Source organism: Scyliorhinus torazame, chromosome 1 (assembly GCF_047496885.1).
Source record: "Scyliorhinus torazame isolate Kashiwa2021f chromosome 1, sScyTor2.1, whole genome shotgun sequence".
NCBI classification, from domain to species: Eukaryota; Metazoa; Chordata; class Chondrichthyes; order Carcharhiniformes; family Scyliorhinidae; genus Scyliorhinus; species Scyliorhinus torazame.
Window position 1 is genome coordinate 417,142,929 of NC_092707.1, and position 15,307 is coordinate 417,158,235.

Consider the following 15,307-nt stretch of genomic DNA (forward strand, 5'->3'; position numbering starts at 1 on the left):
TTACGGCGCCGAGGTCCCAGGTTCGATCCCGGCCCCGGGTCACTGTCCGTGTGGAGTTTGCACATTCTCCCCGTGTTTGCGTGGGTTTCGCCCCCACAACCTAAAGATGTGCCGGCTGGGTGGATTGGCCACGCTAAATTGCCCCTTCATTGGGAAAAATTAATTGTGTACTCTAAGTTTTAAAAAAAACCATGCTGACTGTCCCTGGTTAAACCTGCCTCTCCAAACGCAGGTTTGGTTTGGTGCAAAAATCAGACGGTGTGGTCATTGTCACAGTGAGGTTTGTGGGATTTGCTGCGCACACGTTGCCTGCTGCTTCCCACATTACAACAGTGACTTTCCGTCAGAAATGCTGAATGGGCTTTGAAAAACAGGAGCCAGTGTGTGTGTGGCCTTATTGAGAAACTGCTTTTAATGAGAGGTGTCCCTGCTTTGCTTCAGGTGACAATGAGTACGCGCAACGCTGTTCTCTCCGAGGAGAGTCTGTCGTGTCCGGTGTGTCTGGAAATATTTAAGAACCCTGTCACCATTGCCTGTGGACATAACTTCTGCATGGATTGCATCCGGAGCTGCTGGGACGAGGACACCGACTCGGACACCTGTAAATGCCCAGAATGCCGGCAGGATTTCAGACCACGCCCACCACTGGCCAAGAACATTGTCCTGTGCAAGATTGTGGAGAGGATGGTGAAGCCGGGCGTGGAGGGTTCCCCCGACACTGTGGCAGCTCCGGGCGAGGTCCCCTGCGACTTCTGCACCGACAACAAGCTGAGGGCCATCAAGTCGTGTGTGGTGTGCATGGCTTCCTTCTGTGAAACCCACCTCCGCTCCCACTATGAGGACACGGTGTTCCGGCACCATCAACTGGAAGACCAGGTCAGAGACTTTGGGAAGAGACGCTGTCCGGAGCACGGCCGAGCTCTGGAGTTTTACTGTCGAACTAACCAATCCTGTCTGTGCAGCGTCTGTGCCATTAAAGGACATCGCGACCACGACACGGTGACGGTGGAGGAGGAAGTCGCTGAGATCAAGGTACAGCCGCAGATCACAGATCAAAATAGCAATGGGACAAGGCAGCTTGAGGCAGGACAGCGAGGCAGAGGTCAGAGCGAGTGAGGGAGGATGGAGGGAGTGAGGGAGGATGGAGGGAGTTCAGAGCGAGTGAGGGAGGGAGCTCAGAGGGAGTGAGGGAGGATGGAGGGAGTGAGGGAGGATGGAGGGAGTTCAGAGGGAGTGAGGGAGGATGGAGGGAGTTCAGAGGGAGTGAGGGAGGATGGAGGGAGTTCAGAGCGAGTGAGGGAGGATGGAGGGAGTTCAGAGCGAGTGAGGGAGGGAGCTCAGAGGGAGTGAGGGAGCATGGAGGGAGTTCGGAGCGAGTGAGGGAGGATGGAGGGAGCTCAGAGGGAGTGAGGATGGAGGGAGCTCGGAGGGAGTGAGGGAGGATGGAAGGAGCTCAGAGGGAGTGAGGGAGGATGGAGGGAGTGAGGGAGGAGGGAGGAAGCTCAGAGGGAGTGAGGAAAGATGGAGGGAGTGAGGGAGGATGGAAGGAGTTAAGAGGGAGTGAGGGAGGGAGCTCAGAGGGAGTGAGGGAGCATGGAGGGAGTTCGGAGCGAGTGAGGGAAGATGGAGGGAGCTCAGAGGGAGTGAGGATGGACGGAGTAAGGGACGATGGAGGGAGTTCAGAGGGAGTGAGGATGGAGGGAGTTCAGAGGGAGTGAGGTAGGATGGAGGGAGCTCGGAGGGAGTGAGGCGAGGATGGAGGGAGCTCGGAGGGAGTGAGGGAGGATGGAAGGAGCTCAGAGGGAGTGAGGGAGGATGGAGGGAGTGAGGGAGGAGTGAGGGAGGATGGAGTGAGGGAGGAGTGAGGGAGGGAGGGAGCTCAGAGGGAGTGAGGGAGCATGGAGGGAGTTCGGAGCGAGTGAGGGAGGATGGAGGGAGCTCAGAGGGAGTGAGGATGGAGGGAGTAAGGGACGATGGAGGGAGTTCAGAGGGAGTGAGGATGGAGGGAGCTCGGAGGGAGTGAGGGAGGATGGAGGGAGCTCGGAGGGAGTGAGGGAGGATGGAAGGAGCTCAGAGGGAGTGAGGGAGGATGGAGGGAGTGAGGGAGGAGGGAGGAAGCTCAGAGGGAGTGAGGAAGGATGGAGGGAGTGAGGGAGGATGGAAGGAGTTAAGAGGGAGGATGGAGGGAGTGAGGGAGGATGGAAGGAGTTCAGAGGGAATGAGCAAAGATGGAGGGAGTTCAGAGGGAGGATGGAAGGAGTTCAGAGGGAGTTCAGAGGGAGTGAGGCAGTTCAGAGGGAGTGAGGCAGTTCAGAGGGAGTGAGGCAGTTCAGAGGGAGTGAGGGAGGATGGAAGGAGTTCAGAGGGAGTGAGGATGGAGGGAGTCCAATTTTAATTAAATTCAAATTGCACCATCTGCCCTGGTGGGATTCGGACCCGGGCCCGCAGAGCAGTACTCTGGGCCTCTGGGTCACTGGTCCAGTGAAAATACCACACCCCCACTGCCTGACCAGGAGTGCTCAGAGGGAGAAATTATCCGCTGTGTTCTCCTACTGCCGAGCTTTGGCCTCCAAACAGATGCAAAATCTTTTTCTATCTGCACAGAACCACATTGAGGAAAGGCAGGTTGAACTGGAGAGAGATCGACAGATCACCACGGGAGAGATGGGCAAACTGAGACACAGCGTCGAACTGTTTGACGTAGGTACATGTGTGAGTGAGAGACAGGCTGGGTGTGAGGGTGATCAGCAAATGGGGATATGCTGGGTGACGGTACTCTGGGTGGGGTTTGGTGGGTGATGGTGAGCTGGGTGGGGGTTTGGTGGGTGAGGGTGAGCTGGGCGGGGGTTTGGTGGGTGAGGGTGAGCTGGGTGGGGTTTGGTGGGTGAGGGTGAGCTGGGTGGGGGTTTGGTGGGTGAGGGTGAGCTGGGTGGGGGTTTGGTGGGTGATGGTGAGCTGGGTGGGGGTTTGGTGTGTGACGGTGAGCTGGGTGGGGGTTTGGTGGGTGAGGGTGAGCTGGGTGGGGATTGGTGGGTGACGGTGAGCTGGGTGGGGGTTTGGTGGGTGAGGGTGAGCTGGGTGGGGTTTGGTGGGTGAGGGTGAGCTGGGTGGGGGTTTGGTGGGTGAGGGTGAGCTGGGCGGGGGTTTGGTGGGTGAGGGTGAGCTGGGTGGGGTTTGGTGGGTGAGGGTGAGCTGGGTGGGGGTTTGGTGGGTGAGGGTGAGCTGGGTGGGGGTTTGGTGGGTGATGGTGAGCTGGGTGGGGGTTTAGTGGGTGAGGGTGAGCTGGGTGGGGGTTTGATGGGTGAGGGTGAGCTGGGTGGGGGTTTGATGGGTGACGGTGAGCTGAGTGGGGGTTTGATGGGTGAGGGTGAGCTGGGTGGGGATCGGTGGGTGAGGGTGAGCTGGGTGGGGTTTGGTGGGTGATGGTGAGCTGGGTGGGGGTTTGGTGGGTGAGGGTGAGCTGGGTGGGGATCGGTGAGTGACGGTGAGCTGGGTGGGGTTTGGTGGGTGATGGTGAGCTGGGTGGGGGTTTGGTGCGTGATGGTGAGCTGGGTGGGGGTTTGGTGTGTGACGGTGAGCTGGGTGGGGGTTTGGTGGGTGAGGGTGAGCTGGGTGGGGATTGGTGGGTGACGGTGAGCTGGGTGGGGGTTTGGTGGGTGAGGGTGAGCTGGGTGGGGTTTGGTGGGTGAGGGTGAGCTGGGTGGGGGTTTGGTGGGTGAGGGTGAGCTGGGTGGGGGTTTGGTGGGTGAGGGTGAGCTGGGTGGGGGTTTGGTGGGTGATGGTGAGCTGGGTGGGGATTTGATGGGTGAGGGTGAGCTGGGTGGGGGTTTGGTGGGTGAGGGTGAGCTGGGTGGGGTTTGGTGGGTGAGGGTGAGCTGGGTGGGGTTTGGTGGGTGATGGTGAGCTGGGTGGGGGTTTGGTGGGTGAGGGTGAGCTGGGTGGGGGTTTGGTGGGTGATGGTGAGCTGGGTGGGGGTTTGGTGGGTGAGGGTGAGCTGGGTGGGGTTTTGGTGGGTGATGGTGAGCTGGGTGGGGGTTTGGTGTGTGAGGGTGAGCTGGGTGGGGGTTTGGTGGGTGAGGGTGAGCTGGGTGGGGGTTTGGTGGGTGTTGGTGAGCTGGGTGGGGGTTTGGTGGGTGCCAGTGAGCTGGGTGGGTATTCGGTGAGTGAGGGTGAGCTGGGTGGGGATCGGTGGGTGACGGTGAGCTGGGTGGGGATTGGTGGGTGACGGTGAGCTGGGTGGTGGTTTGGTGGGTGACGGTGAGCTGGGTGGGGGTTTGGTGGGTGAGGGTGAGCTGGGTGGGGTTTGGTGGGTGAGGGTGAGCTGGGTGGGGGTTTGGTGGGTGAGGGTGAGCTGGGTGGGGATTGGTGGGTGACGGTGAGCTGGGTGGGGGTTTGGTGGGTGATGGTGAGCTGGGTGGGGGTTTGGTGGGTGAGGGTGAGCTGGGTGGGGGTTTGGTGGGTGATGGTGAGCTGGGTGGGGGTTTGGTGGGTGAGGGTGAGCTGGGTGGGGGTTTGGTGAGTGAGGGTGAGCTGGGTGGGGTTTGGTGGGTGACGGTGAGCTGGGTGGGGGTTTGGTGGGTGAGGGTGAGCTGGGCGGGGGTTTGGTGGGTGAGGGTGAGCTGGGTGGGGGTTTGGTGGTTGAGGGTGAGCTGGGTGGGGGTTTGGTGGGTGATGGTGAGCTGGGTGGGGGTTTGGTGGGTGAGGGTGAGCTGGGTGGGGGTTTGGTGAGTGAGGGTGAGCTGGGTGGGGTTTGGTGGGTGAGGGTGAGCTGGGTGGGGTTTTGTGGGTGACGGTACTCTGGGTGTTATCTGGTCTGTTACTGGATTAACCTGCAGTGATTCTGCTCAGCTGTAACAATATCATTCTCTAAGTGGATGGGAAGACCCCAGAATATAACCCTGGCTCATAAAGAACGAGGGCGGGATTCTCCGCTGGCTGTCGCTGAAATCAGGAAATGCGATTGGGCGGAGAATAGGTTATGACGCTAAAACCGCGGCAGGCGCCAATTTAACGCCAAATTGCTATTGTCCGTCACCTCAAAGGCGGCGTCAATGCGGTCGGGAACGCACGTACAGTAAATACCGTTAGCATATCATTAACGGGCCCGACCCGATATCCTGCGGGGGCCCGACCCGGTATTCTGCGGGGGTCCGACCCGGTATTCTGCGGGGGCCCGACCCGGTATTCTGCGGGGGTCTGACCCGGTATTCTGCGGGGACTCCGACCCGGTATTCTGCGGGGGCCCGACCCGGTATTCTGCGGGGGCTCCGCGTCCCGGTATTCTGCGGGGGTCCGACCCGGAATCCTGCGGGGACTCCACGACCCGGTATTCTGCGGGGGTCCGACCCGGTATTCAGCAGATGTCCGACCCGGTATTCTGCGGGGACTCCGCGACCCGGTATTCTGCGGGGGCCCAACCCGGTATTCTGCGGGGGCCCGACACGGTATTCTGCCGGGGTCTGTCCCGGTATTCAGCGGGGACTCCGCGACCCGGTATTCTGCAGGGGTCCGACCCGGTATTCTGCGGGGGTCTGACCCGGTATTCTGCGGTGGCCCGACCCGGTATTCTACGGGGGCCCGACCCGGTATTCTGCGGGGGCCCGACCCGGTATTCTGCGGGGGTCCGGCCCGGTATTCTGCGGGGACTCCGCGACCCGTTATTCTGCGGGTGTCCGACCCGGTATTCTGCGGGGGCCCGACCTGGTATTCTGCGGGGACTCCGCGACCCGTTATTCTGCGGGTGTCCGACCCGGTATTCTGCGGGGGTCCGACCCGGTATTCTGCGGGGACTCCGCGACCCGGTATTCTGCGGGTGCCCGACCCGGTATTCTGCGGGAGTCCGACTCGGTATTCTGCGGGGGTCCGACCCGGTATTCTGCGGGGACACCGGAACCCGGTATTCTGCGGGGGCCCGACCCGGTATTCTGCGGGGGTCCGACTCGGTATTCTGCGGAGGTCCGACCCGGTATTCTGCGGGGACTCCGCGACCCGGTATTCTGCGGGGGTCCGACCCGGTATTCTGCGGGGGTCCGACTCGGTATTCTGCGGAGGTCCGACCCGGTATTCTGCGGGGACTCCGCGACCCGGTATTCTGCGGGTACTCCGCGACCCGGTATTCTGCGGGGATCCGACCCGGTATTCTGCGGGGGCCCGACCCGGTATTCTGCGGGGGCCCGACCCGGTATTCTGCGGGGGTCCGGCCCGGTATTCTGCGGGAGCCCGACCTGGTATTCTGCGGGTACTCCGCGACCCGGTATTCTGCGGGGGTCCGACCCGGTATTCTGCGGGGGTCCGGCCCGGTAATCTGCGGGAGCCCGACCTGGTATTCTGCGGGTACTCCGCGACCCGGTATTCTGCGGGGGTCCGACCCGGTATTCTGCGGGGGTCCGGCCCGGTAATCTGCGGGGGCCCGACCTGGTATTCTGCGGGTACTCCGCGACCCGGTATTCTGCGGGGGTCCGACCCGGTTTTCTGCGGGGGTCCGACCCGGTATTCTGCGGGGACTCCGCGACCCGGTATTCTGCGGGGGTCTGGCCCGGTATTCTGCGGGGGTCCGACCCGGTATTCTGCGGGGACTCCGCGACCCTGTATTCTGCGGGTGCCCGACCCGGTATTCTGCGGGGGTCCGACTCGGTATTCTGCGGGGGTCCGACCCGGTATTCTGCGGGGACTCCGCGACCCGGTATTCTGCGGGGGCCCGTCCCGGTATTCTGCGGGGGCCCGACCCGGTATTCTGCGGGGGTCCAACCCGGTATTCTGCGGGGGTCCGACTTGGTATTCTGCGGGGGTCCGACCCGTATTCTGCGGGGACTCCGCGACCCGGTATTCTGCGGGTACTCCGCGACCCGGTATTCTGCGGGGGTCCGACCCGGTATTCTGCGGGGGCCCGACCCGGTATTCTGCGGGGGCCCGACCCGGTATTCTGCGGTGGACCGGCCCGGTATTCTGCGGGGGTCCGACCCGGTATTCTGCGGGGGTCCGACCCGGTATTCTGCGGGGCCCCGAGCTGGTATTCTGCGGGTACTCCGCGACCCGGTATTCTGCGGGGGTCCGACCCGGTATTCTGCGGGGGTCCGACCCGGTATTCTGCGGGGGCTCGACCCGGTATTCTGCGGGGCCCCGAGCTGGTATTCTGCGGGTACTCCGCGACCCGGTATTCTGCGGGGGTCCGACCCGGTATTCTGCGGGGGTCCGACCCGGTATTCTGCGGGGGTCCGACCCGGTATTCTGCGGGGACTCCGCGACCCGGTAGTCTGGCCCGGTATTCTGCGGGGGTCCGACCCGGTATTCTGCGGGGACTCCGCGACCCGGTATTCTGCGGGGGTCCGACTCGGTATTCTGCGGGGGTCCGACCCGGTATTCTGCGGGGACTCCGCGACCCGGTATTCTGCGGGGGTCCGACTCGGTATTCTGCGGGGGTCCGACCCGGTATTCTGCGGGGACTCCGCGACCCGGTATTCTGCGGGGACCCGTCCCGGTATTCTGCGGCGGTCCGACCAGGTATTCTGCGGGGGCCCGACCCGGTATTCTGCAGGGGCCCGACCCGGTATTCTGCGGGGGTCCGACCCGGTATTCTGCGGGGGCCCGACCCGGTATTCTGCGGGGGTCCGACCCGGTATTCTGCGGGGACTCCGCGACCCGGTATTCTGCGGGGACTCCGCGACCAGGTAGTCTGCGGGGGTCCGACCCGGTATTCTGCGGGGGTCCGACCCGGTATTCTGCGGGGCCTCCGCGACCCGGTATTCTGCGGGGGTCCGACCCGGTATTCTGCGGGGGTCCGACCCGGTCTTCTGCGGGGGTCCGACCCGGTATTCTGCGGGGGTCCGACCCGGTATTCTGCGGGGGTCCGACCCGGTATTCAGCGGGGACTCCGCGACCCGGTATTCTGCGGGGGTCCGACCCGGTATTCTGCGGGGGTCCGACCCGGTATTCTGCGGGGGCCCGACCCGGTATTCTGCGTGGGTCCGACCCGGTATTCTGCGGGTGCCCGACCCGGTATTCTGCGGGGGCCCGACCCGGTATTCTGCGGGGATTCCGCGACCCGGTATTCTGCGGGGGTCCGACCCGGTATTCTACGGGGGCCCGACCCGGTATTCTGCGGGGACTCCGCGACCCGGTATTCTGCGGGGGTCCGACCCGGTATTCTGCGGTGGACCGGCCCGGTATTCTGCGGGGCCCCGAGCTGGTATTCTGCGGGTACTCCGCGACCCGGTATTCTGCGGGGGTCCGACCCGGTATTCTGCGGGGACTCCGCGACCCGGTATTCTGCGGGGGTCTGGCCCGGTATTCTGCGGGGGTCCGACCCGATATTCTGCGGGGACTCCGCGACCCGGTATTCTGCGGGGGTCCGACTCGGTATTCTGCGGGGGTCCGACCCGGTATTCTGCGGGGACTCCGCGACCCGGTATTCTGCGGGGGTCCGACTCGGTATTCTGCGGGGGTCCGACCCGGTATTCTGCGGGGACTCCGCGACCCGGTATTCTGCGGGGGTCCGACTCGGTATTCTGCGGGGGTCCGACCCGGTGTTCTGCGGGGACTCCGCGACCCGGTATTCTGCGGGGGTCCGACTCGGTATTCTGCGGGGGTCCGACCCGGTATTCTGCGGGGACTCCGCGACCCGGTATTCTGCGGGGACCCGTCCCGGTATTCTGCGGGGGTCCGAGCCGGTATTCTGCGGCGGTCCGACCAGGTATTCTGCGGGGGTCCGACCCGGTATTCTGCGGGGGCCCGACCCGGTATTCTGCGGGGACTCCGCGACCCGGTATTCTGCGGGGACTCCGCGACCAGGTAGTCTGCGGGGGTCCGACCCGGTATTCTGCGTTGGTCCGACCCGGTATTCTGCGGGGCCTCCGCGACCCGGTATTCTGCGGGGGTCCGACCCGGTATTCTGCGGGGGTCCGACCCGGTATTCTGCGGCGGTCCGACCCGGTATTCTGCGGGGGTCCGACCCGGTATTCAGCGGGGACTCCGCGACCCGGTATTCTGCGGGGGTCCGACCCGGTATTCTGCGGGGGTCCGACCCGGTATTCTGCGGGGGCCCGACCCGGTATTCTGCGTGGGTCCGACCCGGTATTCTGCGGGGGTCCGACCCGGTATTCTGCGGGGGCCCGACCCGGTATTCTACGGGGGCCCGACCCGGTATTCTGCGGGGACTCCGCGACCCGGTATTCTGCGGGGGTCCGACCCGGTATTCAGCGGGTGTCCGACCCGGTATTCTGCGGGGTCCCGACCCGGTATTCTGCGGGGACTCCGCGACCCGGTATTCTGCGGGGGCCCGACCCGGTATTCTGCGGGGGCCCGACCCGGTATTCTGCGGGGTCTCCGCGACCCGGTATTCTGCGGAGGCACGACCCGGTATTCTGCGGGGGCCCGACCCGGTATCCTGCGGGGGTCCGACCCGGTATTCTGCGGGGACTACGCGACCCGGTATTCTGCGGGGGTCCGACACGGTATTCTGCGGGGGCCCGACCCCGTATTCTGCGGGGGCCCGACCCGGTATTCTGCGGGGACTCCGCGACCCGGTATTCTGCGGGGGTCCGACCCGGTATTTGCGGGGGTCCGACCCGGTATTCTGCGGGGGCCCGACCCGGTATTCTGCGGGGCCCCGACTCGGTATTCTGCGGGGATTCCGCGACCCGGTATTCTGCGGGGGTCCGACCCGGTATTCTGCGGGGGCCCGGCCCGGTATTCTGCGGGGGCTCCGCGACCCGGTATTCTGCGAGGGCCCGACCCGGTATTCTGCCGGGGTCCGACCCGGTATTCTGCGGGGGCTCCGCGACCCGGTATTCTGCGAGGGCCCGACCCGGTATTCTGCGGGGGTCCGACCCGTTATTCTGCGGGGGTCCGACCCGGTATTCTGCGGGGACTCCGCGACCCGATATTCTGCGGGGGTCCGACCCGGTATTCTGCGGGGGCCCGACCCGGTATTCTGCGGGGGTCTGACCCGGTATTCTGCGGGGACTCCGCGACCCGGTATTCTGCGGGGGCCCGACCCGGTATTCTGCGGGGGCTCCGCGACCCGGTATTCTGCGAGGGCCCGACCCGGTATTCTGCGGGGGTCCGACTCGGTATTCTGCGGAGGTCCGACCCGGTATTCTGCGGGGACTCCGCGACCCGGTATTCTGCGGGGGTCCGACCCGGTATTCTGCGGGGGTCCGACTCGGTATTCTGCGGAGGTCCGACCCGGTATTCTGCGGGGACTCCGCGACCCGGTATTCTGCGGGTACTCCGCGACCCGGTATTCTGCGGGGATCCGACCCGGTATTCTGCGGGGGCCCGACCCGGTATTCTGCGGGGGCCCGACCCGGTATTCTGCGGGGGTCCGGCCCGGTATTCTGCGGGAGCCCGACCTGGTATTCTGCGGGTACTCCGCGACCCGGTATTCTGCGGGGGTCCGACCCGGTATTCTGCGGGGGTCCGGCCCGGTAATCTGCGGGAGCCCGACCTGGTATTCTGCGGGTACTCCGCGACCCGGTATTCTGCGGGGGTCCGACCCGGTATTCTGCGGGGGTCCGGCCCGGTAATCTGCGGGGGCCCGACCTGGTATTCTGCGGGTACTCCGCGACCCGGTATTCTGCGGGGGTCCGACCCGGTTTTCTGCGGGGGTCCGACCCGGTATTCTGCGGGGACTCCGCGACCCGGTATTCTGCGGGGGTCTGGCCCGGTATTCTGCGGGGGTCCGACCCGGTATTCTGCGGGGACTCCGCGACCCTGTATTCTGCGGGTGCCCGACCCGGTATTCTGCGGGGGTCCGACTCGGTATTCTGCGGGGGTCCGACCCGGTATTCTGCGGGGACTCCGCGACCCGGTATTCTGCGGGGGCCCGTCCCGGTATTCTGCGGGGGCCCGACCCGGTATTCTGCGGGGGTCCAACCCGGTATTCTGCGGGGGTCCGACTTGGTATTCTGCGGGGGTCCGACCCGTATTCTGCGGGGACTCCGCGACCCGGTATTCTGCGGGTACTCCGCGACCCGGTATTCTGCGGGGGTCCGACCCGGTATTCTGCGGGGGCCCGACCCGGTATTCTGCGGGGGCCCGACCCGGTATTCTGCGGTGGACCGGCCCGGTATTCTGCGGGGGTCCGACCCGGTATTCTGCGGGGGTCCGACCCGGTATTCTGCGGGGCCCCGAGCTGGTATTCTGCGGGTACTCCGCGACCCGGTATTCTGCGGGGGTCCGACCCGGTATTCTGCGGGGGTCCGACCCGGTATTCTGCGGGGGCTCGACCCGGTATTCTGCGGGGCCCCGAGCTGGTATTCTGCGGGTACTCCGCGACCCGGTATTCTGCGGGGGTCCGACCCGGTATTCTGCGGGGGTCCGACCCGGTATTCTGCGGGGGTCCGACCCGGTATTCTGCGGGGACTCCGCGACCCGGTAGTCTGGCCCGGTATTCTGCGGGGGTCCGACCCGGTATTCTGCGGGGACTCCGCGACCCGGTATTCTGCGGGGGTCCGACTCGGTATTCTGCGGGGGTCCGACCCGGTATTCTGCGGGGACTCCGCGACCCGGTATTCTGCGGGGGTCCGACTCGGTATTCTGCGGGGGTCCGACCCGGTATTCTGCGGGGACTCCGCGACCCGGTATTCTGCGGGGACCCGTCCCGGTATTCTGCGGCGGTCCGACCAGGTATTCTGCGGGGGCCCGACCCGGTATTCTGCAGGGGCCCGACCCGGTATTCTGCGGGGGTCCGACCCGGTATTCTGCGGGGGCCCGACCCGGTATTCTGCGGGGGTCCGACCCGGTATTCTGCGGGGACTCCGCGACCCGGTATTCTGCGGGGACTCCGCGACCAGGTAGTCTGCGGGGGTCCGACCCGGTATTCTGCGGGGGTCCGACCCGGTATTCTGCGGGGCCTCCGCGACCCGGTATTCTGCGGGGGTCCGACCCGGTATTCTGCGGGGGTCCGACCCGGTCTTCTGCGGGGGTCCGACCCGGTATTCTGCGGGGGTCCGACCCGGTATTCTGCGGGGGTCCGACCCGGTATTCAGCGGGGACTCCGCGACCCGGTATTCTGCGGGGGTCCGACCCGGTATTCTGCGGGGGTCCGACCCGGTATTCTGCGGGGGCCCGACCCGGTATTCTGCGTGGGTCCGACCCGGTATTCTGCGGGTGCCCGACCCGGTATTCTGCGGGGGCCCGACCCGGTATTCTGCGGGGATTCCGCGACCCGGTATTCTGCGGGGGTCCGACCCGGTATTCTACGGGGGCCCGACCCGGTATTCTGCGGGGACTCCGCGACCCGGTATTCTGCGGGGGTCCGACCCGGTATTCTGCGGTGGACCGGCCCGGTATTCTGCGGGGCCCCGAGCTGGTATTCTGCGGGTACTCCGCGACCCGGTATTCTGCGGGGGTCCGACCCGGTATTCTGCGGGGACTCCGCGACCCGGTATTCTGCGGGGGTCTGGCCCGGTATTCTGCGGGGGTCCGACCCGATATTCTGCGGGGACTCCGCGACCCGGTATTCTGCGGGGGTCCGACTCGGTATTCTGCGGGGGTCCGACCCGGTATTCTGCGGGGACTCCGCGACCCGGTATTCTGCGGGGGTCCGACTCGGTATTCTGCGGGGGTCCGACCCGGTATTCTGCGGGGACTCCGCGACCCGGTATTCTGCGGGGGTCCGACTCGGTATTCTGCGGGGGTCCGACCCGGTGTTCTGCGGGGACTCCGCGACCCGGTATTCTGCGGGGGTCCGACTCGGTATTCTGCGGGGGTCCGACCCGGTATTCTGCGGGGACTCCGCGACCCGGTATTCTGCGGGGACCCGTCCCGGTATTCTGCGGGGGTCCGAGCCGGTATTCTGCGGCGGTCCGACCAGGTATTCTGCGGGGGTCCGACCCGGTATTCTGCGGGGGCCCGACCCGGTATTCTGCGGGGACTCCGCGACCCGGTATTCTGCGGGGACTCCGCGACCAGGTAGTCTGCGGGGGTCCGACCCGGTATTCTGCGTTGGTCCGACCCGGTATTCTGCGGGGCCTCCGCGACCCGGTATTCTGCGGGGGTCCGACCCGGTATTCTGCGGGGGTCCGACCCGGTATTCTGCGGCGGTCCGACCCGGTATTCTGCGGGGGTCCGACCCGGTATTCAGCGGGGACTCCGCGACCCGGTATTCTGCGGGGGTCCGACCCGGTATTCTGCGGGGGTCCGACCCGGTATTCTGCGGGGGCCCGACCCGGTATTCTGCGTGGGTCCGACCCGGTATTCTGCGGGGGTCCGACCCGGTATTCTGCGGGGGCCCGACCCGGTATTCTACGGGGGCCCGACCCGGTATTCTGCGGGGACTCCGCGACCCGGTATTCTGCGGGGGTCCGACCCGGTATTCAGCGGGTGTCCGACCCGGTATTCTGCGGGGTCCCGACCCGGTATTCTGCGGGGACTCCGCGACCCGGTATTCTGCGGGGGCCCGACCCGGTATTCTGCGGGGGCCCGACCCGGTATTCTGCGGGGTCTCCGCGACCCGGTATTCTGCGGAGGCACGACCCGGTATTCTGCGGGGGCCCGACCCGGTATCCTGCGGGGGTCCGACCCGGTATTCTGCGGGGACTACGCGACCCGGTATTCTGCGGGGGTCCGACACGGTATTCTGCGGGGGCCCGACCCCGTATTCTGCGGGGGCCCGACCCGGTATTCTGCGGGGACTCCGCGACCCGGTATTCTGCGGGGGTCCGACCCGGTATTTGCGGGGGTCCGACCCGGTATTCTGCGGGGGCCCGACCCGGTATTCTGCGGGGCCCCGACTCGGTATTCTGCGGGGATTCCGCGACCCGGTATTCTGCGGGGGTCCGACCCGGTATTCTGCGGGGGCCCGGCCCGGTATTCTGCGGGGGCTCCGCGACCCGGTATTCTGCGAGGGCCCGACCCGGTATTCTGCCGGGGTCCGACCCGGTATTCTGCGGGGGCTCCGCGACCCGGTATTCTGCGAGGGCCCGACCCGGTATTCTGCGGGGGTCCGACCCGTTATTCTGCGGGGGTCCGACCCGGTATTCTGCGGGGACTCCGCGACCCGATATTCTGCGGGGGTCCGACCCGGTATTCTGCGGGGGCCCGACCCGGTATTCTGCGGGGGTCTGACCCGGTATTCTGCGGGGACTCCGCGACCCGGTATTCTGCGGGGGCCCGACCCGGTATTCTGCGGGGGCTCCGCGACCCGGTATTCTGCGAGGGCCCGACCCGGTATTCTGCGGGGGTCCGACCCGGTATTCTGCGGGGGCTCCGCGACCCGGTATTCTGCGAGGGCCCGACCCGGTATTCTGCGGGGGTCCGACCCGTTATTCTGCGGGGGTCCGACCCGGTATTCTGCGGGGACTCCGCGACCCGATATTCTGCGGGGGTCCGACCCGGTATTCTGCGGGGGCCCGACCCGGTATTCTGCGGGGGTCTGACCCGGTATTCTGCGGGGACTCCGCGACCCGGTATTCTGCGGGGGCCCGACCCGGTATTCTGCGGGGGCCCGACCCGGTATCCTGCGGGGGTCCGACCCGGTATTCTGTGGGGACTACGCGACCCGGTATTCTGCGGGGGTCCGACCCGGTATTCTGCGGGGCCCCGACTCGGTATTCTGCGGGGACTCCGCGACCCTGTATTCTGTGGGGGCCCGACCCGGTATTCTGCGGGGCCCCGACTCGGTATTCTGCGGGGATTCCGCGACCCGGTATTCTGCGGGGGTCCGACCCGGTATTCTGCGGGGGCCCGACCCGGTATTCTGCGGGGGCTCCGCGACCCGGTATTCTGCGAGGGCCCGACCCGGTATTCTGCGGGGGTCCGACCCGGTATTCTGCGGGGGCTCCGCGACCCGGTATTCTGCGAGGGCCCGACCCGGTATTCTGCGGGGGTCCGACCCGGTATTCTGCGGGAGTCCGACCCGGTATTCTGCGGGGACTCCGCGACCCGGTATTCTGCGGGGGTCCGACCCGGTATTCTGCGGGGGCCCGACCCGGTATTCTGCGGGGGCTCCGCGACCCGGTATTCTGCGAGGGCCCGACCCGGTATTCTGCGGGGGCCCGACCCGGTATCCTGCGGGGGTCCGACCCGGTATTCTGCGGGGACTACGCGACCCGGTATTCTGCGGGGGTCCGACCCGGTATTCTGCGGGGCCCCGACTCGGTATTCTGCGGGGACTCCGCGACCCTGTATTCTGCGGGGGTCCGACCCGGTATTCTGCGGGGGCCCGACCTGGTATTCTGCGGGTGCTCCGCGACCCGGTATTCTGCGGGGGTCCGACTCGGTATTCTGCGGGGGTCCGACCCGGTATTCTGCGGGGACTCCGCGACCCGGTATTCTGCGGGGGTCCGACTCGGTATTCTGCGGGGGT

General features: G+C 66.0%; 1 protein-coding gene across 1 annotated transcript in view; it reads left to right on the forward strand.

Moving 5' to 3' along the window:
• The first annotated feature begins 446 nt into the window (after positions 1-446).
• The window catches only part of LOC140424943 (E3 ubiquitin/ISG15 ligase TRIM25-like), an 872,674-nt gene continuing 857,813 nt past the window's right edge, over positions 447-15,307 (forward strand). The window contains exons 1-2 of the mRNA XM_072508691.1: positions 447-1,032; positions 2,605-2,700. Coding sequence (XP_072364792.1) covers positions 448-1,032; positions 2,605-2,700 — 681 coding nt within the window. The 5' untranslated portion in view covers position 447. The remainder of the gene's footprint in view (positions 1,033-2,604; positions 2,701-15,307) is intronic.